This window comes from Salvelinus namaycush, chromosome 28 (assembly GCF_016432855.1).
Source record: "Salvelinus namaycush isolate Seneca chromosome 28, SaNama_1.0, whole genome shotgun sequence".
Lineage (NCBI taxonomy): Eukaryota > Metazoa > Chordata > Actinopteri > Salmoniformes > Salmonidae > Salvelinus > Salvelinus namaycush.
The window spans coordinates 29,679,034-29,694,890 of record NC_052334.1 but is presented as its reverse complement, the minus strand read 5'-3'; the positions used below and the strand labels follow the sequence as shown (position 1 = coordinate 29,694,890).

At 40.1% G+C, this 15,857-nt stretch overlaps 1 protein-coding gene and 1 pseudogene across 1 annotated transcript; one reads left to right on the top strand and one right to left on the bottom strand.

Annotated features, from left to right (window-relative positions):
• The first annotated feature begins 378 nt into the window (after positions 1-378).
• On the top strand, positions 379-5,703 carry LOC120023638 (transmembrane protein 50A). The gene is made up of 7 exons (XM_038967684.1): positions 379-479; positions 4,116-4,226; positions 4,325-4,437; positions 4,570-4,637; positions 4,889-4,981; positions 5,109-5,169; positions 5,269-5,703. The coding sequence occupies exons 2-7, from the start codon at positions 4,125-4,127 to the stop codon at positions 5,312-5,314; spliced, it is 483 nt and encodes a 160-aa protein (XP_038823612.1). The 5' UTR covers positions 379-479; positions 4,116-4,124; the 3' UTR covers positions 5,315-5,703.
• Positions 5,704-6,767: 1,064 nt separating this feature from the next.
• On the bottom strand, positions 6,768-9,639 carry LOC120023317 (annotated as a pseudogene).
• Positions 9,640-15,857: the final 6,218 nt, after the last annotated feature.

The window sequence follows — 15,857 nt, the reverse complement described above, 5'->3', positions numbered from 1 at the left end:
AGTAATTTGACACTTGTGATCTCTCATGTGACTGTCTCATGGAAATGGAAAGTCATGAAACAATCCTCCAACCAATGGTTTCCCCTCTACTATGCCAGAGAGATGCAGACAGTGAGTGGTTACAGTAGCTTACACTGTATGCCCACTGGCCCATAGTGATTATCCTGACTTAACATAGCTCTATGAATTCTCTTTTCAAAATGTTTTACTATTATTATAAAATAGTGCAATTAAAACGTACGTTTTATTTAAGTATTGTATTTCATCTACTGAATTGATGAACATGGAACAATCTATGGTGAGTACAGTACTGTGCCGATCTACAAAAAAATGCGCAACTGATGCTGGCATTGGCGCATCCAACATCAAAGAGGCGTGGAAAGTGAACTGAGCAGGCGCGTGTCTCAGCTCTCTCAGAATCAAAGTATAGGCTTATAAACGGCGTCTAGGGGTTCCATAACGAACCCCAAAAAGAAAAGGTAAATAACTCTGAATATTAGGTGACAGTATCATTTCTAATGTGTGTTTGTTATTGCGGTTGAGATGTTGTAGTTCGAGCTCCTGGGTCGTGCGTTGCCTCCTAACACAAAGGATCCTTCAAGGAAGGAAATGCTTTGAACAATGGACTGCGATCAAACCCACACATGGGAATGTCGCAGTATCGATTTATTTGAAACAATAATTATCTATCGATATATATACGTAAGTTATCATAATTAGTGTGATTCCTGAAAACGTTTGTTCGGGTGATTCTTCGTGTTTGAGAGCTTATGCGCTTGAGAGCGTCAACATTGCTCTTTGTTAAATCCGCTCGAACAGACTTAACACAGGGATACGGGTAAAAAGCATGTATCGCGTGTTAAATAGGTGAATCCTTAGCACTGAAAGATCGGGTATACTGAGCCGGGATCCTTGTGCGGTCCCTACCTAAACCCTAACCTCAGAGTTGGGACGGCCCAAGGATCGATAGCAGACCCTTGTCAATTTAACAATAGTTTCCGCTGTCGCAGTTTTAAGCTGTTGGAAATATAGCTAGACTACATGTCCCATGAAGTCCTTGTAGTCCTAAAATCCGGGAAACGAGTTCTCTGGTTCGTTCAGCCATCCCTATGGGGAAATTAATGGCGAAAGAATAGGGTTTTGGAATAAACGCCGAAAAAAAGGTCTGAGGTTAACACAGGTTTAGGAGATTTTATACGTTTTGTTATCTGGGATAACAACAGTAAATTAACATGCCTTTTATGAATGTCGTAGCCTTTATGTGATTTTATAAATTATTCAAAATGCACAGTGACGTTAGCTGATGAATATTATCTCGTAGAACAAAACGTCTAAGATCTCCTAAACCTGTGTTTGCCGCAGACCTTATGTTTCGCGTTTATCAAAGTTTCTCCATAGGCTTGGTGCAACGAACCATGGCAGTTGGTGCCTACAAAAATACGCCATTACTATGTCGCTCTATTAGAGGTCTTCACGGGTCTAACAGACCAGATATTCCGAGAAACGACCTGGGAGCAGGTCCAGGTCCTACATTTTGATTTTTGTCTCGGGTCTGATCTAAATGGCACTTGTCTGGGTAAAAGTTATTTACTGACTGGACCCGATTTGGATCCTACCTCTGTTAATTTAATTTGTGAGGTGATGCCAACTGCGCAAGCTTCCTACCTGTGTAAGCCAATTGCGACTCAATACAATTTATTAAGAGTATAGTGAAAAGAAGCCGAAAAGGGGAATGTCCTCCTTGGGGAAAAGTTTTAAAAGTTTTAATATTGTAGTGGACAAAGATAAGGATAACGTAATCGGGCGAAGTGTACTGTGTGCAACCCGCTATTCAGGTTTGATGCAATTTTTTACTTAAATTTTTTATTATTGTATGTCATTATTTTAGTCCTATTTACAAATCTAAACCAGTTATTTAAATATCAAAAAATAGTTCTGTTTCATTTTGTTGAGACATTTTCTAAATTAAGTTTATACTGTTTTTATTTTGTGCTCTGTATTTATTTTAAAATAGGTTAAAAGAATACCTGTTGTGAAATTAATATCATTATCCTATTTCTGTCGTTTGTTGGGTAGGCCTACGGTAGGAACTTGCCGCCTTTGGTAATTGCTGCAATTATAGGCCTAGCCTGTTGAAAACGTTTCTGAAGGTTTAACCAGTTCTTTAAATATGCAATAAGTGTGTTTCATTCTGTTGAGTATTTTCTTTGGCCAAATTAAGGTTCAACTGTAATGTTTTTGCTGCAATATAATATAATTACGGGTAGGCCTACTATAGGGTTACTTGCACTCAATGAAAAAACAGAGGGCTAGATGCCGCAATATAATAACCTGTTTGCATTTTCCCTATAAACAATGACTTAACTTTATTAGGGTAATATCAAAAGTAAGTTAAGAAACTTTTGAAGTTTTGGTGTGGTATGGCTATTACTAGGCTTAGCTAGTACAGTATGAAGGCAGTGCACACTGGCGCTCCAACTGACTCTGACAGTTGAATTTGAGGGGAGGAAGAATGTTTTAGGCATAGCAGAGTTACTCCTTTTAATCTAAAAATCAGGGTTGGGGAGTAACAGATTACATGTAATCTGTTACATGTAAGGGATTACAAAAACGGTAACTAATCCGTTATGTTACCAGCAAAAATATTGTAATCAGATACTTTTGAAAAACTAGATGATTCATTTGAGGATTACTTTTAAATTCAGAAAGGATGTTTGACAGAATGCATGTTGGTGTCAGGAACATGATGCTGGCATGTCTTTTATCATTCTCTTGGTTTCTCTAGGGCTAGGCCTAAGCTATGGCTAGGCCTTTTTATATTTTATATATTAGTATCATACAGTGGATGCATAGGCTGATAGGTCTGTATGCATGCAATGACCGAATCTCTGACAGCTGAACCGTGAGGTAGACAATTATTATTTTAGGAAAGTAAAAACCAATAAAACAATAGGCTATAAAGTTTTGAATTTGTTACACATCGAAACGCAACAGTTTTTGTAATGTGTTATTGGCAGTTAAGGACATGTCACTGTGGGATAGTTTGGCCAATATTGCTCGTTGATTGATGGTGCACAGTCTGAGGTTTCTTTATACTCTCGGATCTGAAAGGGTCTTCGGATCCGAACCTGCACTGGTCTGTTTTTCCACGGGCCTTTTCGGAACGGGTATGACTGTCCACAGGTCCATTGGGAACGGGTCTCCATTTTTTAAATAAATACATTTATTACTGTCGGGTGGGAAAGCCAAGGATAGATTTTGGAACGGGTCCAACTTGTGAATATTTTAGTTGATTATTGTTTTAGCACTTGGTAATAATCTGTATTAGTGAATTGTTTTAAACTTGAATTGAATCACCATTTTGTTTTTATTTTGCGCAACTGCATCAATTGTCAGATGCACCCGGTCTGTCTTGAGTCCTCTCTGAAACCTTTTATTTTATTGGGATTTTATTTGTTTTGAAGACCTTTACTCTGTATGCGTGGAGTGGTGCCTGGCATTTGTCATCTCACAAACTAGTGTCTGTGTCACGTTCGTCCTAGCGATGAGACCAAAGCGCAGCGTGTTTTGAATACATATTATTTAATGAAGAAAGAACACTGAACGAACTATACAAAAACAACAAAACGAACATGAAGCTATATAATAATAGTGCTGACACAGGCAACTAAACATAGACAATCACCCACAAAATACTCAAGGAATATGGCTGCCTAAATATGGTTCCCAATCAGAGACAACGATAAACAGCTGCCTCTAATTGAGAACCAATCTAGGCAACCATAGACATACAAAACACCTAGACTAGTAACAACCCCATAAACATACAAAAACCCTAGACAGGACAAAAAACATATCACCCTTGTCACACCCTGACCTAACCACAAATAATAAAGAAAACAAAGAATACTAAGGTCAGGGCGTGACACTCTGTGCAACATTTGACCAATTGCTTGATCAGAGTTTAGAATATTTTCTTGATGGGAAAAGTGAATTTATTCACTGTGCAGGAATTATACATGAACTGTAATTAGCTACCTAGCTGTAATAGTCAACTCCATCCCTGCATGTGTCTGTTACTCTTTAACCCAGGCCCTTTTCCCTTCACTTTTCAGCTCAGAACCATGTCAGGGTTTTTGGACAGCGTCCGGTGCGGAGACTGCGAGTGCAATGTGGACTGGGGAGAGAGGCGAAACACCATGGCATCTATAGCTGCTGGAGTCTTGGTAGGTTCTACTCTGCTATTACATTTGAAAACTTTAGATCACTGTAAAGAGGAAAAAGCGGTGGCATATTGCCTAAATCTTAATCCATATTCTTGCAGTTTTTCACTGGTTGGTGGATAATCATTGATGCAGCTGTGAAATATCCAGATGAGGCGGTCTTCCATCATGCCTATCACACCTGTGGAGTCATCGCTACTGTGGCTTTTCTCATGTAAGTCATGCTGTGTTGGGAATGTGTCAGACAGGTTTGGGGTCAGTCCCATTTTTAATTCAGGAACTATCTGTTCAAATCTTCCTTAAATACATTTAACTCTTTCAACTTTTGTCTTTGGTACCTATCTAGGATCAATGCTGTCTCAAATGGCCAGGTGAGAGGGGACAGCTACAGTGAAGGTTGCATTGGGCAGACAGGTATGTGTATGAGAGAAAAAAGTTAGGATTTGGCTCTAAATGCAGATTGATATAGATAAGTTCAGCTCTGAGCGGCATTGCTCGCTGTATATGTTTGTATTTTTTTGACCTCTGCAGTAACATGATTTACCTAATTCTGGGGGCCCAGTTTTTGACTTCTTGCTATAAGAATACACACACATACAGTTGAAATAAGATAAAGCTTCAGTCACGAATGAAACCCTCCCAACTCTTTGTATCACTGATTGCAGGAGCTCGTGTGTGGCTCTTCATTGGCTTCATGCTGGCGTTCGGCTCTCTCATCGCTTCCATGTGGATCCTGTTTGGAGGCTTCGTAGTGCCCAGTAAGTCCAGCATGCCCACTCAGCATGTGCTTGTTGTTATGTACCCCAAACAAACAGCTCATCGACATTGAACCGTCACTGTGCAAAACATTGTAAAGAATGATAAAGGTATTTTTTATGTTTACAGAGAAACCTGTTGTATATCCTGGTATTGCGGTTTTCTTCCAAAATGCATTCATTTTCTTTGGGTAAGTATTACGTTTTATTTATGTTTGACCATAGTATTATAGAACACAATGTCTACGATAGTTATTTTCTCTAAATAAACCCCCAATCTTTTCCTCCAGGGGCTTGGTGTTTAAGTTTGGACGCACTGAAGACTTGTGGCAGTAATGGTTTCTGGTTTCTGTCAACTGTCATACTATCTGTTCTCTTGTTGTATGAGACAGTAGTGTACGCTTTGGCCTGTCAAAACACTACCTTCCATCTTTCAAGTGTTAGAAAATATTCACTTTATATAATGACTTTATATTTTTGCTTTTTAGATTAACTTGTTTAATTTATAATTAGGTTGGTTGTTGCTGTACAAATGTACATTTTACTAAAGCATCATTTGCAGTTCATGTTTTAATTCAATGTTCTTTTCTTTTGAATTCTTGTAATGGGATCTCGGTGTCTTTTCACTCCAAATGTGTGGAGCCATTCTGTTACAATAATTTACTACCTTCCATTATTTATCTTGGAAACCGTGCAAAATAATAAATGAGCAGATTATTATTATATATATTTTTTTCAATACACATTTGTGCACTAATAATGTTTAGAAATATTTTTCTTTCTGATGAGGGCATACATCAGAGGGGGGGAACATGACACATCTATGGGAGGGTTAGTCTTGTAAATAGCCTATTTTCTTACTATACATTTACTGATAATAAGAATTTAACCTTGAATGTGGGCAATTTGTCTTCCCTATTGTCGAGATGTGGGGTCTGTAATTAAGCCATTCTACTGAACCATAATCTGATGGTTCATAACTCAAGGTGTAGTTTAAAGGAGGGATTTGATTCTGAGGTTTCGATGCTCTGACCACCATCTCTGTTCTTTGACTGCAATGCTTATACATTTACAGTACTTGTATAGTAACCAAACTGAGATCACTGAACCTGAACAACTATGGCAGCATTAAATAGAAAATGTAAAACAAGTGTGAGATGAGTCTTTATGCACAGCTCTCACAGTTCAATTTCTCTGTTCTTTTTGCTAATATTTGAAGTTTGACTCACACAAAACAATCACAATGGTATATTACAGTGCAGTTTTCACATACTAAGAAATAACAAAAAAAAATATTTTAGAGATTCATGGGAATATTGTATGGTTGAAATTATACATTGCATCTCTGGAGACCTTTTAGTCTCCTTGTTATCTTCCAACATCTCAATTTGGCACCGCTAGGTTGGGAAACTGCAAAATAATGATTTATGTTAGACAGCATAACTTCAAGAGGCACAAATGTATTGCTTGATATTAAACTGCATGGATTTAAAAAAAAAAAACTAATTGTTTGATAAACAGAGCATTCACTCACCATTGATTACTTTGTTTATCAGTAACTTAATGCAGAGTTTTCCAAACTCCTCGGGAACCCAAGGGGTGCGTGGCTGACTCATATTCAACTAATCAAGTTTTGATCATTTGAATCAGCTGTGTAGTGTTAGGGCAAAAAACAAAACATACACCCTTTGGGGTTCAGAGGACCGAGTTTGGGAAATGTTGCCTTAATGTATCGGGATCCTAAGGTTGATATCAGTGCATACGCAAATCCAATTGTTATACTTACCCATTACAGAGAACGGTCTATTTTCTCATGCTGTTGCTTGGATCCCTGTCGGTACAGGACCCATGACATACGTCCAAAGAAGGCCCTAAAGATGTGGAGCAGCATGATGGTATTCAAAAACCACACCTAAACAGACACCGGACCATCGGTGTACAGTCTAAAAACACAAATTATCAGCTGTAGGCTTACCTTTAGGAATGTCTGAAGTAGCCAGCTATGGAGCACAATCCCTGAGACCTCCAGCAGGGCAATACAGAGGAGATGGACAGGATTGGTATTCCCAAGGACAGCACCTATAGCAATGAGGGAGGATGCTGTGCACATCTCTACAACAACCAAGCTGGCCCAAACACAGAAAAGGGGTTCAATATCTATGATATCTGTTTCCAACATATAATGCATGAATATAGACGTTTTAACAAAAAATAAATTGGCAGGTAAAACAATCTGGGACCTTTAGGTAAATGTTTTCAAATCTCAAAATGTATCTAATGTTCAGATGAGTCGTAATGTTCAGATTAGTCCATCTCCCACGAAATCTGTTTAGTTTAGATCCAACTACAGAATGCTGCAATGCCAGATGAATAAAAAGATAATGGAGAAAAAAAGCTTATTTTAGATGGTGCCTATCTTTCCCATACACTTCAACTATGATTTATTTATTGACCTTATCATATTTATCCAGATCTTTCCTCTGTGATACAAAGACTCAACACCGTACAGAATAATTACCCACTGGACAGCCATGGCTGCCACCAGGAGGGTAAATCCTGTGCCACTGAAGCTGTACTGCACCAGCAATGTGGCCAGAAAGTCAAAACCCAATAATACATCACCATAACGTTAACATCCTGGAACTCTTTGAGCAGAGAGGGGACACATAATGTCACAGAAAGGAAATAGTGTGTATCACTAGTCTTGTGAGCCTATAGCCTGCTCAATAAGCCCCTAATGCATTATGTTGATAAATAGAGCTGAATTGTCTTGTTACCCCACACAAAAAGTTTGTGTATTACTAACCACCGAAACTGTGTACAATGCAGCTAGCCATTATGTGGGAAGCCTTTGGGAGGCTTTACCCGCCTTAACAAGTCCACCTGCAACCTCGCTGTCCAAGCCAGAGAAAGCACTTATCACTTCTAACCAGTGTTGGCAGTCTCTCTCTCTCTCTCAACTAGCAGTGGCTTGGATGGTTGATGTCCTTGATGATCTTTTTGGCCTTCCTGTGACATCGGGTGCTGTAGGTGTCATGGAGGGCAGGTAGTTTGCCACTGGTGATGCGTTGTGCAGACCGCACCACCCACTGGAGAGCCTTGCGGTTGAAGGCGGTGCAGTTGCTGTACCAGGCTGTGATACAGCCCGACAGGATGCTCTCGATTGCGCATCTGTAAAAGTTTGTCAGGGTTTTGGGTGACAAGCCAAATTTCTTCAGCCTCCTGAGTTTGAAGAGGCGCTGTTGCGCCTTCTTCACCACACTGTCTGTGTGTGGACCATTTCAGTTTGTCTGTGATGTGTACGCAGAGGAACTTAAAACTTTCCACCTTCTCCACTGCTGTCCCTTCAATGTGGATAGGGGGGTGCTCCCTCTGCTGTTTCCTGAAGTCCACGATCATCTCCTTTGTTTTGTTGACGTTGAGTGAGAGGTTGTTTTCCTGAAACCACACTCCGAGTGCCCTCACTTCCTCCCTGTAGGCTGTCTCGTCGTTGTTGGTAATCAAGCCCACTACTGTTGTGTCGTCTGCAAACTTGATGATTGAGTTGGAGGCGTGCATGGCCACGCAGTCGTGGGTGAACAGGGAGTACAGGAGGGGGCTGAGCACGCACCCTTGTGGGGCCCCAGTGTTGAGGGTCAGCGAAGTGGAGATGTTGTTTCCTACCTTCACCACCTGTGTGCGGCCCGTCAGAGTCCAGGACCTAATTGCACAGGGTGGGGTTGAGACCCAGGGCCTCCAGCTTGATGATGAGCTTGGAGGGTACTATGGTGTTAAATGCTGAGCTGTAGTCAATGAACAGCATTCTTACATAGGTATTCCTTTTGGCCAGATGGGATAGGGTAGTGTGATGGCGATTATGTCGTCTGCGGACCTGTTCGGGCGGTATGCAAACTGAAGTGGGTCTAGGGTGGCCGGTAAGGTGGAGGTGATATGATCCTTGACTAGTCTCTTAAAGCACTTCATGATGACAGAAGTGAGTGCTACGGGGTGGTAGTCATTTAGTTCAGTTATCTTTACCTTCTTTGGTACAGGAACAATGGTAGCAATCTTGAAGCATGTGGGGAGGACAGATTGGGATAGGGAGCGATTGAATATGTCCGTCTGGGCCCAGTGGGATGAGCTTTCAACTGTCTTACCCATCAGAACCTAAAATATAAGCTTGTTAATAATCCATTGTTTGTAAACAATGTAATTGTAAACACTATAGCCTCAAAACATGGTTCAAACTATCATTTTGATTTCATGGATGTTCAGTGCTTGCATCTATATCGCTGTCTATGAATTGGAGAGTGGTTACATTTCTCTAGCCTCATCCCTCAGCTGTTTACCAAAACAGTATTGGGAGACCGTTGTTGATGTTTGAAATGCATATTGCCCCTTAAAAACAAAGATATCCCAAAGCATGTTTTAGTAAGACATTTATTGGTTTCATCAAAATTAATATTTCTCTCGAATTCTACTCCTGTCCACCATCTCTCCAAAACAGCACATTAGATTTGTTCCGCAACTCACTTTAGTAATAGTTGGTGAATGCATGTTGTTTAGTTTACATTTTGTTCAATGTAAACATAAAAAACAAATACTAGTTTTAATCCCGTCTGTAAGAAATAGAGCAGAGGCGGCAGTCGAGAGCAGAGACTCGATGCATATTGGGCAGCCATTGGCGTGTCTAACTAAAAATGACCAAATGGTGCCAAAACAGAATTGTTTCTGCTGCCGCCGGGCAACCCTTTCTACGCACAACCAGAATGTCCGGTTGACGAGGAAGTGCAGCTACTATACCCGGGGGTCTGGCCAGGGGTGGGGACCCTCTGTTTTATTTTGTTTATGTTTACAAGTCATCTATGTAAAATGTCAACACTGCTGCAGGTGTTTGGGCCATCCATGTTTGGAAAGTAAATCCTGAGCCACTAAAACTGTACCGCACCAGCAATGTGGCTAGAAAGCCCAAACCCAGAATCACCATAACGTTAACATCCTGGAAAGAGGGGACACATAACATGTCACAGAAGGGAAAGTAAATATGGGAAACACATTGCGTATCACTAGTCTTGTGAGCCTGAGAACCTATCGCCTGCCCAATAAGCACCTATTACCTTTGCATTGTCTTGTGTTGCCCCACACAGTTTTTTGTTGTCCCACACAAAGTTTGTGTATCACTGACCACTAACCGTACACAATGACGCTACCCGTGTGGGAACCAAGCAAACCGGGAACATTCCCAGAACATTGCCATTAATGTTTAGTTAGGGTTTTATCCAACATTAGAATTATAACATCCCAAAATGTTTGATGACAAAATGTTATTTAAATATCCTTAGAATGTTCTCCTTATATTTCTAAATATGTTCCCAGCAAACCAAAATTGGTGCTGTGAAAGTTCCCAGAACATTCGTTAGGTTGCGGCAAATCTTCATAACACAAAAACTGTCCAGTCGTTTCGATGATTATACAATGTTTGTATAAAACATTCGCTTGATGTTGCAAGAACGTTCCCAGAACACATTTTGTCTGTTATTTAAAAGGTGCTCAGAATGTTTCATTAGGTCGTGGGAACATTGTGGGGACAATGCGGATTGTCCAGTTGTGTGAATGATTTTATAATGTTTATTTTAGGGTGCAAAAAACATTCACCTGATGCTACAAGAACGTTCCCAGAACACATATGTTCCTAAAAAGTTCCTAAAACATTTCTTTAGGTTGTGGGAACAGTGTGGGGATATGACAAGAGATAGGTTCCCAAAACACTAAAACTGTCCAGTTGTGCTGACATTCAAATAATGTTTGTGTCAGGGGACACAAAAAATTGCTTTGATGATGCAAGAATGTTGACAGAACAGCCTTTTGGAGTTATTTAAAGGTTCACAGATTATGTAATTAGGTTGTGGGAACAGTGTGGGTACATTACAAGAGATAGCTTCCCAAAACACAAAATATGAATGTGATGACATTCATACAATGTTTAAGTTAGGCTACACAGGACATTCACTTAATGTTATAAGAATTTGGACAGGGCCTCCAGAGTGGCGCAGGGGTCTAAGGCACTGCATTGAAGTGTTGCAGTGTCACTACAGCCTGGGGTTCACAACCGGCCGTGACCAGGAGTCCCATAGGGTGGCGTACAATTGGCCCAGTGTCGTCCGGGTTAGGGGAGGGTTTGGCCGAGGGGGCTTTACTTGGCTCATCGCGCTCTAGCGACTCCTTGGGCTGGGCGCCTGCAGGCTGACCTTGGTCATCAGTTGAACTGTGGTTCCTCCGGCAACATAGGTGCAGCTGGCTTCCAGGTTAAACGAGCAAGTGTTAAGAAGCACGGCTTGGTGGGTCATGTTTCGGAGGATGCATGACTCGAACTTCACATCTCCCGAGCCCTTTGGGGAGTTGCAGCGACGAGACAAGATTGTAATTATGAAAAAGGGGGTAAAAAAATTATTACAAAAAATAGAAATGTTCACAGAACATTTAGTCGAAGTTCTTTAAAGATTCCAACATTTAATGAAGTTTAATGAAGTTATGGGAGTTGTCTGGGATGTTGCAAGAATGTTCTTGTGATTTTCACATATTTTACTTACGAGGTTGCACAGAGCAGTCCCACAATTTCCAAATAAGTCTGTTTGATGACATTTATAGCATATTTGTTAAAGGTTTAACATAATATTCCATTAATGTTCACACAATATACATTTGACCTTGTCTTGGTGGTTCTCAGAACATTTCAAGAACATGTTATATTTAAGTTGACCTAATATTACCACAACATTCGCAGCATGAACATTTTTAGTTCCTTAAAGCATAAGAAAGCAGATTGGATTACATCCAGATTTAATGGCAATTTCCATTTGAGGATTGTAGGCCCACTATAAAGTGATATACAGCAGACACACATGGCATTTCATTTTATTCATAGGACATTTGAACAGCATTTAATCATAAAAACCCAACCACAAAGAAGGACACCTATTGGTAGATGGATAAAAAAAAAGCAGGCATTGAATATCGCTTTGAACATGGTGAAGTTATTAATTACACTTTGGGTGGTGTATCAATACACCCAGTCACTACAGAGATACAGGCGTCCTTCCTAACTCAGTTGCCGGAGAGGAAGGAAACCGCTCAGGGATTTCACCATAAGGCCAATGGTGACTTTAAAACAGTTACAGAGTTTAAAGGCTGTGATAGGAGAAAACTGAGGATGGATCAACAACCTTGTAGTTACTTCCCAATGCTAACCTAATTGACAGAGTTGATAGAAGGAAGCCTGTACAGAAAACAAATATTCCAAAACATGCATCCTGTTTGCAACAAGGCACTAAAGTAAAACTGCAAACAAACGTGGCAAAGCAATTAACTTTTTGTCCTGAATACAAAGTGTTATGTTTGGAGCAAATCCAACGCAACACATTACTGAGTACCACTCTCCATATTTTCAAGCATAGTGGTGGCTGCATCATGTTATGGGTATAATTGTAATCATTAAGGACTGGGGAATTTTTCAGGATAAAAAGAAACGAGATGGAGCTAAGCACGGGCAAAATCCTAGAGGAAAACCTGGTTCAGTCTGCTTTCCACCAGACACCAGGAAATGTATTCATCTTTTAGCAGGACAATAACCTAAAACACAAGGCAAAAATGACACTGGAGGTGCTTACCAAGAAGACAGTGAATGTTCCTGAGTGGCCGAGTTACAGTTTTGACTTAAATCTACTTAAAAATCTATGGCAAGACATGAAAATGGTTGTCTAGCAATGATCAACAACCAATTTGACAGCTTTAGGAATTATTATTATTATTTTTTTAAATGGGCAAATGTTGCACATTCCAGTTGTAGAAAGCTCTGAGAGACTAACCCAGAAAGAATCACAGCTGTAATCGCTGACAAAGGTGCTTCTACAAACTATTGACTCAGGAGTGAGGCAACTACATTTGGAATACGTTATGGGGTATGAATACTTTCTGAAGGCACTGTGTGTATTAAAGTAGTCAAACGTTTAGTATTTGGTCCCATATTCCTAGCAAAGGGTCAATTTAGCTAGCTACTGCAGGACACCAACACAAGCGTGAATTGTGAATTGACGGAAAATTATGAAAACACAGAGAGACGAAAGAGTAATTATTTAATAATAAATACAAAAAATTTGTCAAATAATTGGGGAAGCCTGGCTGCCCTTGACATCCATTAATACACAACACTGCATCTGAATGGCAAACATGCACAATCCATGTCTCAATCCTTCTTCAACATGTCTCCTCCCCTTCATCGACACTGATTGCAATTAATTCACCTGGTCAGTCTATGTCATGGAAAAAGCTCATAATGTTTTGTACACTTAGTGTACATCCTGCCTAGTGGCAAGCTCTGTTGATTTTTGGCGCATGAGAATAGTTTTTTGACTATTCAGCTAACCATCCTAAAATCTCATTAGAAATTGGGTGTTTTTGGTGTAACGTTATAGGCCTACTATGCTACGGTATTATATTCAGTTCTGTTATATAAAATGCTAATGAATCATTATGTGATCTTGCGAGACATTGATTCAGCTTTGATCTAACTTTTCTAAACAAGCACCATTATGAGAAGTGATAATTGTCTACAATGAACAAAAATATAAAACACATGTAAAGTCCCATAAATATTTCATATGCATAAAAATCTTATTTCTCTCAAATATTGTGCACATATAATATATGTTTATGGTAGCAAATATTTTGCTACCATAAAGCACCTCCAACGTCGTTTTAGACCAAGCAGACCACGTGTATGGCGTTGTGTGGGAAAGCGGTTTGCTGATGTAAACTCTATGAACAGAGTCCCCCTTGGTGGAGTTATGGTATCGGCAGGCATAAGCTACGGACAACGAACACAATTGCATTTTATTCGATGACAATTTGAATACACAAAGATACAGTGCATTCGGAAAGTATTCAGACCCCTTGACTTTTTCCACAGCTTAATTTTTTCTAACCTTATTCTAAAATGTATTCAATAATTTTTTCCCCTCATCAATCTACACACAATACCCCATAATGGCAAAGCGGAAACAGATTTTTAGAGCCATGAGGTCAAAGGAATTGTCGTTAGAGCTTTGAGACAGGATTGTGTCAAGTCACAGATCTGGAGAAGGGTAACAAAAAATGTCTGCAGCATTGAAGGTCCCCAAGAACACAGTGGCCTCCATCATTCTTAAATGGAAGAAGTTTGGAACCACCAAGACCTAGAGATGGCTGCCTGGCCAAACTGAGCATTCGGGGGAGAAGGGCCTTGGTAACCCAATGGTCATTCTGACAGAGCTCCAGAGTTCCTCTGTGGAGACGGGAGAACTTCCAGGACATCCCCCTCTGCAGCACTACACCAATCAGGCCTTTATGGTAGAGTGGCCAGACGGAAGCCACTCATCAGTAAAAGGCACATGGAGTTTGCCAAAAGCCACCTAAAGGAATCTCAGACCATGAGAAACAAGATTTTCTGGTCTGATGAAACCAAGATTGAACTCTTTGGCCTGAATGCCAAGCGTCACGTTCGGAGGAAACCTGGCACCATCCCTGCGGTGAAGCAGGAATAAGGCTGTAAAGTAACAAAATGTGGAAAAAGTCAAGGGGTCTGAATACTTTACGAATGCACTGTACATATAGCTTAATATCATTGCACTGTTCGTGAGGAGAGATTTATTGTGATTAGGCATTTTATTGTATTGTGTAACGTACACGCTGTATCATAAATAATTTGATTTGATTATCTTGAACACATGGCTACAGTATACCCTATTACAGAATAAAAGAAAACAGAGGTGAACTATCAATTCATAGAATTTATTTGAATAGATGCTATCAAATCAATTGACCAAGTAGTGATCATAAATAGTTTCTATTGCAGGAAATTAAAAAGTAAATGTTTTCAAAAATATAAATAGTAAAGTACAGATACCCCCCAAAAATTGACTTAAGTAGTACTTTAAATTATTTTTACTTAAGTACTTTACACCACTGCCTAAATGCATTATTATCGCCAACTTGGCCCAATTCACATTTCCAAATGCCAACCTGACATACCAAGCTAGAACGGGCCCTGCGTCTCAACTCAACCAATGTAGGCTAAATATCCCAAGCAGGGCTACAGCAACATCCAAAGAGGCTCAGGTTCCTTGGGCTTTGCGGTGGCCACTCTGGTTTGGGTGTCCTAGGTAGAATGGTGTCTCCGTAACCGAGTGGACCCATATCGTTCTGGCTTCGTTCACTTCCAAGAGGGGGTCCGTGGAGTTTTATGAACATCAAGGCAGACACACTGTGAATTTAGATTTTTTTCAACGTTCTGATTGGCCAAAGTGGTCAAGCCTCCAACGGGCGTCCGCACAGCACACACGTAGCTTATAGATGGTTTGGTTGTTTAGCAACAAAACAGATGTGCCCGCAACTATGGGGCAAAACAGATGGTGTTTGCTTAGATTGTTGACAACATGTAAACTATATTTCGTCTCCAATCTTTACTGAAAACATAAATACATTTGCACAATGAGCACCTGTCTGTCAAATACATTGTTACAGTTGTTGGTTTGCTTGCTAGCGAATTTTAGAATTCACATGAAATCTGTCAAAACACCTCAAAACAAGACATGGTATCAAGAACAAGATTAAACTAGCTGAAACGAGTCACTTACGATTCCCCAGATGGCAGTGTCTTGTCATTGTAGATGGCTATCTGGCCATCCAGAATCACAACAACACCTGGACTGCTGCCTCATTGAAGCGCGCGCATCGTTTTTGCCCCAGAGATGACATGGAAGAAACCACAATTTACCTACCTCTTGGTTGCAATACATATTATTTGGTTTGTCATTCTATATTTTTTTATGGAATTTTAGTGGTAATTCGATATACTTTATTTAGA

Coding starts and splice junctions, on each gene's coding strand:
- LOC120023638 (XM_038967684.1), top strand. CDS start 4,125: ATGTCAGGGTTTTTGGACAGCGTCCGGTGCGGAGACTGCGAGTGCAAT. Junction 4,638..4,888: donor AGGTTGCATTGGGCAGACAG/GTATGTGTATGA, acceptor CACTGATTGCAG/GAGCTCGTGTGTGGCTCTTC. Junction 4,982..5,108: donor TGGAGGCTTCGTAGTGCCCA/GTAAGTCCAGCA, acceptor TTATGTTTACAG/AGAAACCTGTTGTATATCCT.